At 34.7% G+C, this 14,013-nt stretch overlaps 1 protein-coding gene across 3 annotated transcripts in view; it reads left to right on the top strand.

The window, feature by feature from the left end:
• The window catches only part of LOC106131010 (RNA-binding protein 26), a 45,263-nt gene extending 33,551 nt beyond the window's left edge, over positions 1–11,712 (top strand). For all 3 annotated transcript variants that reach the window (XM_060952961.1, XM_060952959.1, XM_060952960.1), the window contains 4 exons: positions 1,345–1,501; positions 2,791–2,919; positions 4,021–4,119; positions 5,285–11,712. In XM_060952961.1, coding sequence (XP_060808944.1) covers positions 1,345–1,501; positions 2,791–2,919; positions 4,021–4,119; positions 5,285–5,371 — 472 coding nt within the window. In that variant the 3' untranslated portion in view covers positions 5,372–11,712. The remainder of the gene's footprint in view (positions 1–1,344; positions 1,502–2,790; positions 2,920–4,020; positions 4,120–5,284) is intronic.
• The last annotated feature ends 2,301 nt before the right edge of the window (positions 11,713–14,013 follow it).

Genomic DNA, 14,013 nt, shown 5'->3' with positions numbered 1-14,013 from the left:
AATTACTGTTTCTGCATCGTCTAATATTGTTTTACTGTAAATATATTCAACTAGCTGTGCCCGCGACTTCGTCCGCGTGGAATAGTTATTTTGGGCATCATTGAAGCCCTTCCATTATATGCTCCTTATAGTTGCAGCGTGATGTTATATAGCCTAAAGCCTTCCTCGATAAATAGTCTATTCAACGCAAAAATATTTTTTCAATTCGAACAAGTAGTTCCTGAGATTAGCGCGTTGAAACAAACAAAGAAACAAACTCTTCAGCTTTTTAATATTAACATTATGTTTATTGCTTACCCCGCGATCTGTCACTGCAATTATTCGATGCCATTTTAAATGTCTTTTCTTCATTGAAACGGATTATAAATTGATACAGTAATACCACGTTCATAAGTCACGTCAAAGGTGCAACCTACCGCCAAATAAAACCGAATGAAAACTAGATAAAATAACGACCTTATCACGAGTATTATAAACTTAAAATCCATGAAACAAAATGTCTCCTGCTAACAATCGTAGTCCAATAGCGGGCAGTTTAGTTTGCGGTTTCAAATGCAGCGCTCTGATTGGCTCAAATATTTTCGCGTCGTACAAAAAAAATTAAGACTTGAACACATCGTTATACATCGATGTGACTTAAAAAACATGGTTATACTTGTATCTGGCTTAAATTATATTTTTGAAAAATCTTCACTCTAGGTACAAGCACTTTTATGTAAGTAACGTGACATATTATTTTTATTACCGAATGCAATTTTTCTTTCAAGCTATCGTATTGTGAAGAGAAAACTTAGGTAAGAATGTTTTTGAGAGTTATTTTGTGGTCTCGATTATTTTCCAACTCATCGTCAGCAAAAATTTTCGTCAAAATAGTAACGGAAATTTATCAGAATTTTGTCACAAAATGACTGTAATATTCTGAGATAGAGTCGCAGGATATTATATTAAATGATTTCTGGAGGTGGGCGTTATATTCTGAGATAGAGTCGCAGGATATTATATTAAATGTTTTCTGGAGGTGGGCGTTGACACCGGCGACACAGTTAAATAACTGTTGCAGATGTCATCGTTATCCTATGTAATTTAATACATACATATAGTCACGTCTATATGCCTTGCGAGGTAGATACAGCCAACTGTCTTAAAAAGACTAATAGGCCACGTTCAGCTGTTTGGCTTAATGATGAATTGAGATTCAAACAGTGACAGGTTGCTAGCCCATCGCTTGAAAAAATAATTCCCAAGTCTTGTAATTTAATTGTAAATGAATATTTTTACATTTAATTTAGTTCGATTCATTAAAATTTTCTAAATACACTGAACACCACTATGTGACGTCATCAGGGGCGGCCGTTTCAACCCGAACACGTACGTCAGACCGTCGCTGCAGCAGAAGCAGTTCGTGCCCAGCATGAACCAGTCGGTGGACAGGCGGCCGCGGGCGCTGCTCGTCTCCGGGTTCGAGGCCGACGAGCTGGACGCGCTGGTGAACCACTTCTCTGTGAGTTGAACAATTTGTTTATTGAACGCAGAGCGTTCTGTCTGGTTTTTTTTTTTTTTTTTTTTTTTTTTAATTTATTTTCTTTCTTAGCTAACGTTTGTTTTAAATAAAATAAAAATAAAAATCTTTTATTTTCATACAACAAAATCCATAGAAAAGTTAGTAGTAGGTACTTACACTATGTTAGTAAACTTTTATTTTACTTGACTATTTCTATTTCTGTTTTGCTATAGAAATAATTTTTAAGTAATTTGTAGTTAAAAAAAAAATGTTATGAATGTGGATGAAGCGAAAGAAATACGTAAGGATCGTGGCAAGTGGAAGGATGTGGTCTCTGCCTACCACTCCGGGAAAGACCGTGATTTATTTATGTATGTATAATTTCAATCAGCCTGGAAACGAAGTGGTGGACCTATTATTTTTTCTATTGGTGCCGGGAACCACTCCATTGAGATATTTTTTTATTATATTGATTCATTTTGTGTGGGTGACAATAAGTAATGGATGATAGTAATAAGTTTTTACTTACTAAGGTATACCTTGCCTAGTTCGCTCTAGCAAACAGTCTATTATTATTAATCCTACGAAAAATAATTTTATTTTAACTTATTGTATAAAATAAAAATGTATAGCACAATTGGAGCACTTAATGCTAGAAGGTGTAGGAAGTGTAGTCGCAAAGTTAGTTATTCACTACAGAAGACTACTTTATAGGGCTGGCTGTTTATAGTTCTTGAGCGAATTTCTAAAAAAATATTAACTTGCTTATGTCATTGCCTACAGAAGAATAGAATAGATTTATTTTCAAAATTGGATACAAGGTATCACTTATTGATGTCACATAACTTAAATTTAATTATAACTACTACCGCTTTCAAAGCCAAAGCGCATGTGTAGAAAAAGCGGCGGAACAAACTACACTGCAGCATTTTCATCGGACGTCAATTTACAAATATAGCATCTCTTAAATCTAAATCGTGGACTTATGCACATTGTCTATATATAAAAAAAAAACATGAATGAATGTACAACTAATTAAGCATTATCTACCAGTCAACCATTGCGTCTGACAGAGAACTTTTAAATGGGGTTGAGCTTAAATAATTTATGTTCTGCTTCCCTTTATTTTGCATCCACCTAAAATTCTCTGTTTGACCCAAAGGTTGACTGTTAGATAATGCACTTAGCATTAAGTCCACCCATTGTGCTTTTACAATTGTATTTTGTACAATAAAGGTTAAATAAATAAATAAATGAATGTTAACACTCTCTTCTCTTGTTTGTTCCAGCAATTCGGCACGATCACCCACAAGGATGTCAACCTGTCAGTGCCCGAGCTGACAGTGATCTACGACACCCGCGCCCACGCCGAGCACGCGGCCGTCGCCGGGAAACATTACAACGACAGGACTCTGTCTGTGAGTCACTCTCTCCGTCTCTCTCACACTCAATACACACACACACACACACACATGGTCACGTCTATATCCCTTGCGGGGTAGACAGAGCCAGCAGTCTTGAAAAGACTGATAGGCCACGTTCAGCTGTTTCAATCGGCTCCGGCTCAATGATAGTATGATAGCTTAGTCGCCTTTTACGACATCCACGGGAAAGAGATGGATAGGTCCTATTCTTTTTTGTAAGTATTGTATTTTCTCACACACAGTGTCACTCTTTTTTTTTTTTAATCTCCTCTAGGCTTCTTCATCAGAGTGGTGATGGATGCAACCGGGACTAAAGACAGGTGGAAGAGTGTCCACTTTAAATTCAACATACACGTCATACATATGGTCACGTCTATATCCCTTGCGGGGTAGACAGAGCCAACAGTCTTGTAAAGACTGAATGGCCACGTTCAGCTATTTGGCTCAATGATAGAATTGAGATTCAAATAGTGACAGGTTACTTAGTCGCCGTAGACGCCTACGACGTCCGTGGGAAAGAGATGGAGTGGTCCAATTGTTTTTTGCATTGTATTTTCTCACACTCAATGTCACTCTTTTTTTTTTAATCTTCTCTAGGCTTCTTCATCAGAGTGGTGAGGATGCAACCTGGACTAAAGCCAAGTGGAAGATTGTCCGCTTTTAGTTCAAATAATTTTAAATCAGTTCACTAACTATTAGCATAAAATTTTGTGTCATAATTTTACATGGTATACATATAATTGTTTAGCCTAATAATTGTTACGCATAATATTATTTGGCATAACTTTTAGGCATATTTCTTTAAGCATACCTACTATTAGCATAACTTAACCTAACCTAACCTAAGAAGTACTCGCCTTATAGCGCATTACACTACATCTGCTCCGCGCAAAAAATAAATTAGTCTAAACTATATTTATGCCTATTGAAATAGTATGCCAAAACTAAATTATGCCAAAAACTATTATGACAAAAAATACATACTATTTTTTGTCATAATAGTTTTTGGCGTTACTCGTTATGCCAAAATAAAATAGGACAAAAAAAAAATTAGTCGAATGAAAGGGATCCCTTTTAAATGATAACAATTTACAGATAACGTGGGTATTGAACGCCAAACTGCCGGCGCCCGCGGCGGATCGCCCGCAGAACACCAACGGTGATACCACCACTAAAGAGACTAAGGAGGTTGAGGTGAGTGTGACTTGTCTATACTGATATTATAAAGATTGTTGGTATCCCAAGGGAAAATCGACAAAGCGTTGACCATCATGAAGAAGTTTGAGAGGATAAACAAGACAAAGATACCAGATAAGGTGCTCAGCGAGTTCACGGTAAATACAACGATTAATCTAATCAATCCGATAAAAGTATGGGAGTGAAAGTTGGGTATGGCAAAAGAAGCACGAATGACGAAAGCAGAATAAATGCGGTGGAAATGAGAGCGTTAAGGAGTATGATGGGTGTGAAATTGACTGACCGGATAAGGAACTGCGTGATAAGGGAATGTTGTGATGTGAAAGAAGATGTAGTTACAGGAATAGAAAAGGGTATGTTGAGATGGTTCGGTCATGTGGAGAGGATGAATGAAAGCAGGTTGACTAAGCAGATATACATGGAGGGTGTGGAGGGAAAGGTCGGAGTGGGAAGACCTAGACGAACGTATCTTGATCAAATTAAGGACGTCCTGGTAAAGGGTCAGGTCAAGAGTACCCGAAACCGCCGAGCTTGCATGAAGAGAGTTATGAATGTGGATGAAGCGAAGAAAGTATGCAGAGATCGTGGCAAGTGGAAAGAGGTAGTCTCTGCCTACCCCTCCGGGAAAGAGGCGTGATTTTATGTATGTATGTATATTATAAAGCTGAAGAGTTTGTTTGTTTGTTTGAACGCGCTAATCTCAGGAACTACTGGTTCGAATTGAAAAATTATTTTTGTGTTTAATAGACCAAGTGTAGAGGAAGGCTTTAGGCTATATGACATCACGCTGTAACTATTAGGAGCGAATAAATAATGGAAAATTGAAAAAACGGGGGGAATTATTCACCCTTGAGGGCTTAAGGCTTCAATGATGCCCAAAATAACTATTCCACGTGGACGGAGTCGCGGGCACAGCTAGTGGTTTTTATAGCTGGGAATTATAATTTATTCCCATTATATTAGAATTGAGATTCAAATAGTGACAGGTTGCTGGCTCATCGCCTAAAAGAAGAATCCCAAGTTTATAAGCCTATCCCTTAGTCGCCTTTTACGCCATACATGGGAAAGAGACGGAGTGGTCCTATTCTTTGTTTCTAATGGTGCCGGGAACCACACGACACTGTCCCATATATTTATTCATTATATATTTCGCGATCCGCAGCAAACCCAAGCGGGATCAGAAGACGCTCTCCTCCGCTTCGACGAGGAAGAAGACGAAGACGCGGAGGACCGCTCGTGGCGGCGTTGACCCGCGGCCCGCCCGCCCGCCGCCCGCCCGCAGCGCAGGCTGCGCGGCTAGCGCGAGGCTGTTGTTGTGGATGGAAGCGGGAAAAAGAAAAAAGAAAAAAAAAAGTGTGGAATCGAGAACTTGTCTGTCAAAAAAAATGTGGATTCGAGAACTTTGATTTGGGGAAATGTGTGTGGGGAAATTTTTTTTTTTTTTTGTTGTGCTTTGAGAATAAACTTTTAGTTTGGTGGAAAATGTGGAAATTGAAAGTGTTGCGTTTTGTTGTTAGGTTTGTCGGAAATGTGGGATGACTTTTTTGGAGAAATTCTGTCGAAACTTTTATGTTCTATAAAATGAAATAGGGAGGAATTGTTTATCTTAAATTGTCAAGTGTGTGGTAGGGAGAAATCCAAAAAAATTTTACTTAAAGATTTTTTATTTCACGATGTAACAGACATTAATTTTTTACTGTTGCATTTTCAGAACTATATTTCCGGGACAAGTCCTTTGCCGCATTTTATCGTTAAGAAGATTATATTTGCTTTTATTATTTTCACGAAAAGATGATGCATTCATGCGTCCCGGTTTATATTCTAAAAAAATTGTCAGGTATGATACATTGAGCAAAAAATACCTATATAGAGTTTCCGGAAATAATCTATCAGGTAGAACTTCTTTGGTAGGTTGACAGTGCGACAAAAACGATCGGATTTTATGTGTTGTTTTAATAAAATATGTTTTTTTTTTCGACAATTAAAACTATAAAAAATGCACGCAAAATTTACGCTAATTTGGCGGGCCCTTGTATAACTTAAATGTTACTTCAAATATAAAAAAAAGGAAATGTGTTTTGAATTTGTCAATATAAAAGCATTCCCGTCAACACCATCAAATTGACATTTCTACTAACCATAAATAAAATTTCTTTAAGCGTAAATTATCTCAAATGCGAAATATATCACGAAACAGACTAAATTAAAAAAATAAAAATCCATAGATTCACTTTGAAATTGCCGCGTAAAACATTTATGCTTTTAGTCATACAATAACGACGTATAAAAGTTCCTAGACCATAGATTCTTATGAAATTAGATATAGAAATGAACATATAGCAATATATATATATCTATATATACATTTTTTGTGAAACGACCACTATATTAAGCTCGTAATGTTGCGTATATATATATATATTAAATTCCGTTACACAAACGTTCACTTGCCAGTTTCTGAATGGCGAGGCTATTGTTTAGCGTAAACCGCATCTTAATCGGTCCGTCTTTTTACAAGCTACCGTATCTTCGGACTCGTGCATAGATTTAAATCTTCAACGAAAGCAGTATGCAGGTATCGTGGCAATGTAGTAGTTTCTGTCTACCCCTTCATGTAAGAGGTTTGGATATATAACTATAAAAAAAAAGTACAAATGCAGCCTTATCATAACAAAAACATTGAATTAATATCTTAACTACAGACGATTCTGGCAAGTGGCTATTTTGAATATTATTTAATTATTAGAGAATTCTAGAAATTTGTTCGTTAAATGTGTAATTTCGGAGGATATACAATTTTTCATATCCCAAGTGTCATACGATGGACGAAAGTAGTAAGACGAAAAGAAACACCAATTTTTTAAAATCGGGATTGTTAACATATCGTGTTGCAAAATTAAAAAATTGTTAAATAATGAAAAGTGTTGCAAAATTGTTAAACTCAACGACTCTTGAGCCGACTTCCTCGCTCTCTTTCTCCCTTCTATGTCTCACTTCCTCTCCCACCGAAGTACGAAATGAAAGTTCCGACAGACATTTTTAAGAAAAACAGAAATCAGTGTTAACCTTTCACTATTTATTTCCAAGTTTGACAGCTCATTATGTGTTTCTAATCGGTTCACGTCTGTCTGTTTTCTAATAACATCAAATAGAAATTAAGGATAACCATAAAATTTTTATCTCTTCCCAAATTGCCTACAAGAAAAGACGGTTAATTTTATAAGCAACTAATCAGTAACACGCTTTGTCAAACAATGATAGCAAATAACTCCATAACAGGTTTTGTCTCAAATTCTAAATTGACGTTATATAGGCGCAAAAAATGCCAATCAGGGTAAAAAAAATTAAACTTAAAATAATAGATTTACTGAAAGTTTTCTATATTACTTACAAAGTGGATTATGATATCTGAATAATAAAAAAATGAACATGAAATGAAATTAAAGTTCTTTAGTGCACTTTTTTCCTTTCACTCTCAATCTCTATCCACTCTTCTCTCTTTTCCGCTCACTCTATCTCTCCCATCGAAACGGTTAACCCTTTTCAATTTACCATCACTACATATTATAAAGTCCCTCTTTATTTCTCTGTTTCTATATATGCACTTGTCTCGGAAAGTTGTCGAGACGGATTTTGTTCTCTGAGGAAGGTTTAATATCTATAAAAGATACAAGTGCAAATCCTGGGTGCGTAGCTAGTCAAAATATATTTTGCAACATGAACAGTCGGTCCCGACAAGTCACAACCTTAATAATGGCAATAATAGTAATAATTTTCTATGGTCTATATTTAAGATAGATTAGATGTTAAATCAGATAAGATTTCTCATTGTTTCCTCTACAAGATTCCGCTCGCTGCTTTTCGTTCGTTTAAATTTTGACCTATGTGTTATTCTGATGAAAAGCTATGTTATTGTGAAGATTCATTTTCATCTAAATAAGTTCAGTAGGTCTTGTTGCGAAAATAACATAAACAATGTCATTCTAGCTTTTTATCATTTATTTCGGAGCGTCAGTTTTTGTCTTGCTCTTTGCAAAAAGATACAATTTTTTTTCTTTTTTGGAAATTTTAAACTATTGGTAACTCTAGTTGCCAATGAGGAATGTAGGATGATCTTTCCTCGTAACCGGTCACGTACGAAGAATAATACCTTTGTAACAAAAGTTTTTAGTTATACTGTAGAATTACTGTATTAAATTCACCTGTATATAATTTTGAGAACATAAATAAATAAATAAAATGAATCGTTCCGATTATATATTTGCGATACTTTCTATATTTTCTGGAATCAATACTAATGATATTCTTATCATATGAGAATTGCATCAATATAATTGACAACGAGTAATATTAAATAAAAAGTTGATGCTGTAAAGTACAATATTACTGATATTTAAATATCTTTAAAATCGTTTTAGCAGTATCGACTAAACCAATAAATTCCCGTTGGAACAAGATTTATACAAGAAACATATTTAACTCTCCCCTACACTTCAAAATTTCCAAATTACATGTTTCCTACGTCCAGTATTTTTGGCTGGTATATCATTAGATTGGTCAGTATTTAACGCAAGATTTTTCAAATCAAATCATCTTTATTGTGATTAATATTCAAATTGTGACAGGTTACTAGCTTATCGCCTAAATGCAGAATCCCCAGCTTACAAGCCAATCCCTTAGTCGCTTTTCACGACATCCATGAAAACGGACATCCAGGAACCACACGGTACTTCACACCAATACTTCCTCTTTTGTAACTACGACATGCCCGCATGTCATGCGATATTCACGAGAGTCATTCAATAATAAATTGAAATAACATGAGTAGGTACGTACAGTTTTTTTTTATTTTTGCGTGTAAATAATGCTAAGGTAGCTTCAGTTTTAGTCAAACGTGTGTAGAAATAGTATAAATAAGGCGTAAAACGGAGTTAATTTTCTCGGTCGATAATTGAAATGAGGGTATTTTTAAATTAGTTTTTTTTTTTTGTTTTCTGACTTAGTTGATTTATTTTGTTCAAACTTTTTAAAAGTACAATGTCGGATTTAATTCTGAAAGCATTATCTAACTCTTGTGAAGAAGCTAAAAAATAGATGAAACATTTAAAGGAATGCCATGTCTATGTTTGTCAGTTTGTAACAGAACGTGCACAATATAACTATAACGACGCTGTTATTTTTATTAATTTATTATTATACATAACAGAATACAACAAAGCAAATATAATTTAAAAAAGATTTTTTTTAATAGAATCACATCTGGGTCGTATTCCACAAGAAAAACGGGATTCACATTAGTTGCATACATTAAAATATTAAACCATAAAATTAACACTTATACAAGCCTATTGAGGATATTTAAATATTTAAGATTTTAGTATGTGAATAAGGATATATGTAGTAATATAGTGGAAAATGAGGTAGAGGAAGACGGAGAGTGAAATATTTTAATCTAATAAAGCGAAAAGTAAACTTTACAACATACCAACAAATAAAAAAAAAAATAGCAGAGAAAAGTGATGAATGTAGGAATCTCCACTTAACTCCACCGACAAGAGTTATCTCTTTAAGTTGATGAAAAAGAATTTAGTGCAAGCTGCGCTTTCCAAACTCAGGTAAAGCAAAAATTGTGTTCCGCCAACATACATTTTACATACAATTAATTTTAAACAAGGCTATGCGGCAATTTTTTTTGTCGATTATATGTCTCTGTTGTATTTTTTTATTCTACTCTTTCCTAGATATTTTTCATCATTATTATCATATATACCGTCATTTATCATTATCCTCATTAGGGAAAATCAGAATATCTTTGAAATAGCAAAAAAAAATATCTAGGAAAGAGTAGAAAAAAAAGACATTCAACTGAGACTTATAACATCGCCAAAATATTATATATTTAAACTTTGCTAAACAGGGTATCTCTCAATTCTTTGAATTATCGACCGAGTCATAGAAAAAGTGCTTCTCTTAAAGAGTTTTTATGTTTTAAAATGCGGTTGTATTTGAATTCTTAAATAAAGCGTTTATTCGCTACCTACTTACAAGTTTTTATACAATAACTGAATTTTATGCGCACGAGTATTTTTAATATTATCCATTTGCATTATGCATATTAGTGACAGAGACAACACGATATTTTAGGTTTCGCTTTTAAAATCATCATTTAACGATAAATTTTGAAGAATTTTGTCCTAAGTCAAATCCGTTAGAGTGAATGAGATATCTTTAATTGGTTTAGAACCTAATCGTAGTCGTAACATTTAAAATAAAAGTCTTAATTATAAAGATTTTGCCATAATAAAGTCCGAGTTATCTTGTTATTTAAAATGTATTAGATTTTCTTTACCGATTATACAAAAATAATATATTTTTTACTAATGATTTTGCACTTATACCAAAAATTCGCTTAAACTAACTCCGTTATCCTTTTAAATCCTCGGAAAAAGGAACCGCTAGCATCATCATCTCGCTCACACTCGTGTAAATCGTTATAAAGTAGAGTGAGATGGTAGATGGGCTGAGGATCGAGTCACATTAAATATAAATTTGGTCACTAATTTTACGGTAAATTTTATATATTTTTTTTTTATTTCCTATGCCCTTATAGATTTATAAGATAACGAGAAATTGTAATTGAATAGACTGCCACATACTATATCTTATACACATATAGCATAGGCCTTTGTAGGTGTAGCCATTTAAAAATTTGACTTACGTATCCGTACTAAGGTTTGAAGCGAATTAATCGATAGAACTACCGCTTTATATACTAATATTTAACTTAATAATTGTTGATTCTTATTACAAATTACATTAAAATGTTCTTATCAAGTAATGGTTGCATATTGCAAAATATAACGTGAAAAATTTAAAAAGAAGCGTCTCGAAAGGATTGGCCAATCAGGTTGCGCGTTTTCAAAGAACTCGTCGTGATTGGTTGTAATAGTGCACAAAATTATATTAAAACAATTCAATATTGTCAAATATCAAAAGTTATTTTAAATTATCATTTTGTTTATGACTTGGACATGTTTTTAGTGATTCGAAAAAAAAATGCTAGCTCGGTGTGCACATGTGAATGGTATAGTCAAAGAGATATAGCGTTTTAATTGTAATATTATCGTAATATTCCTTCGTTTGTTTGTATATACCTTCAGAAAATTAACTTTAATTTAGAATTATGTGATCTTAATTATTTTGGATGGAATTGTATTTTAAAAAGAAGTTTTTCGTTCAATACATACTTAATTAAAATCCAAAATAGTTGGGACTGTTTTTTGTCCTTTTGTTTTATTGATATATTTGTACATTATTATTATTAATTAGTCTTAATTTTAGTATAATGTGTTACTGACTTAGTTGTTAATCTTGTAAAAAGGATGAATAAATAAAAAAATATATACGCGCCGAAAAAAAAAAGTTCAACTACAAGATGGCGCGAGAAAAGATATTTTTAAAAGTCAGTGCATATTTTTAAGGCGGTTGTTTAGCACTAAAGATTTTGTAACACAAGAAAAAAACGACTTGTGGCTTTGAGTTTTTTGTTTTTGTAAAAAAATGCTGTTAAAAAAAATTGCAACCGCCAAAATAAAAGGTTTCTTGTTTCTGGTCAATGGTCAACCTGACATATTCGGTCTGTCTCGCTCTCTTGCCACAAGAGGGAAAGAGATGGCTGATGTTTCTAGCACTGGAAGAAGAAAGAAGATTGAAGGAGTATCAACAAGATTAATAAATGTTTTGTTATTTAATCATTTACACTCCCACACAACACGCACTCATGCGTCGGCAGCGTCAGTACATGGTAACAAGGATTTTTAGTTGTAAGTAAGTATGTGATGAAATTAAGGAGAACGTCTAAGTAAGTACGGAATAGGTAAGACGCCCGGTTAAAATGCGTGATGCGAATAGAAGGCAAATCCCACCCCGGCTATGTACCAATGACTATTCGAAGTTATGTACGATCGCGTTCATATCTGCAGTCATAGTTTTAAAATTCTTACGGGTTAAAATAGCGTGCACTGTGGTTCCACTAGACACACACACACATGCATATTTAAAAAGAATAAATTTTCCATCAAATGAATACGGTCTTTAAAACCAATGATTACTAAGTAAAACAGTTTATTATTCTATGACATATAACATAACAAAACAGAAAGAGACGGTAATCAACGATTGCCGAACTGGGCCCGATAATTGTCGATCGAGATATCGTCGTCTCTCATTATTTGCATAAGATTTGCCTATAGAGGGAAGCCTGCGACTGCCAGACTTATGTCATTTCAATGAGGTTGAAAATTTTTCTGCACACGACCCTAACATAGGTAGTGGTTCCTTTGAAAGTTATTGACTAGCAATTTTATTACTTCGTGTGAGCAAGTGAGATCTAAGATATATTAGATAATCTCGCTTGCTCACACTCGCTTGTTCTAGTTACTAGCGTTACTTGGATTCCGAAGTTATTCAAGGATTTTTTTTGTCTATTTAAAAAAAAATAGTGTTACTGACAATTTTTAATGCTTCAAGGTGCCATTTGAACTAAGTAACTGACTGACTAACTAACTAACTGATATCTAAGAATTACAATACCCGTGTTTCAAACACGGAAATCAGCAAGAAATATTAAACAAGAGGGAGCAAAATAAAACATTCAATAATTAAAATTAGTAAATTTTATTGAAATAGTTTACCTATAGTTTTGTTTACATATTGATGATTAATAAAGCTATACATACAGCATATTGCACTAATTGTAACATCTACTTATCTCCTGTTATTAAGGTTACAGCTTAATTATTCGTTTTCATAAAGAAAAGATATTGAAGCTGTCCTTAAAATACTATCTAAGTAATTAGTAGTTTTAATATAAACTGGCAGAACCTTTCACGCACTATATGGACTCGATGCACAGGGCGGTTGTCTTGCACAAATGATATTGTTGGTATATCATCAATCGGATAAATACACCGCACAGTTGGTAACATGGTTTCTTCCAGCACTTGCACATAATGAGCAGCTGTAGCGCGTCCTGCTATCCACATCTGTTCCCCAGGTCCAGCAGCACTCATCCAGCCCCACATATTTACAGATATGCGTCCAGACTCCATATTTTTTTCTTCATACCGAGTTGCATTTCTTCGCCATAAATGAAGCCTACCGTGTTGCGATGACGTAAACGAACTTTTCGTCCGTAAATATCGCTTTTTTCCAGTCAAAATCCAAATACGGCCGAGCAAATTCTAAACGTTTTTGCCTATTTATTTCGGATAAATACGGCTTTCTTGCTGGCTGTCTGTGGTGTAGTCCCTCACGGTGCAAACTCGACGAACAGTAACCACTGATGTGTCGAACTGTTCCGCAAATATTCTGGTCGGTATGAAGCCATTATTTTCGTACTGTTCCACCATGGATCTCCGCTATGTGGCGTGTCGCTGTGTTGATTAGCGGACGACGGCCGCTGCGCGGTCGACTTTTTACACTACCCTCTTCTTAATGGCGTGTTACCCAACGCTTTACCGCTTGTTGTTTATTGTGTTATTTGTGTGAATGTGTGAGTGATAGCAGCGGTGCAAGCTATAAAGTTTTGCGAACTATGACTGCAATTATGAACGCGACCGTACATTAGTTTCGATACTAACCGATTTTCTTACAATGGGGAAAAATATGGTTGGGTAACCTGCACATTCAAACAACTAGATACGGGTTAAGGTTCCCTGCAAACGGAAGTCGATTCATGTAATCCTGACTCGCCTAATCCAGGATCCATGGTCAAAGGCATACCCCGGGCTCTCCAAAGTCGTGAGGATGCAACCGGGACTAAAGTTATGAGGAAGAAGGATGTGATAATGATATAGTCACGTCTATATCCCTTGCAGGGTAGAGCTTACA

This window comes from Amyelois transitella, chromosome 30 (genome assembly GCF_032362555.1).
Source record: "Amyelois transitella isolate CPQ chromosome 30, ilAmyTran1.1, whole genome shotgun sequence".
Lineage (NCBI taxonomy): Eukaryota > Metazoa > Arthropoda > Insecta > Lepidoptera > Pyralidae > Amyelois > Amyelois transitella.
Note: the sequence above shows the minus strand (reverse complement) of the source record. Positions and strands in the feature narration are given on the sequence as shown.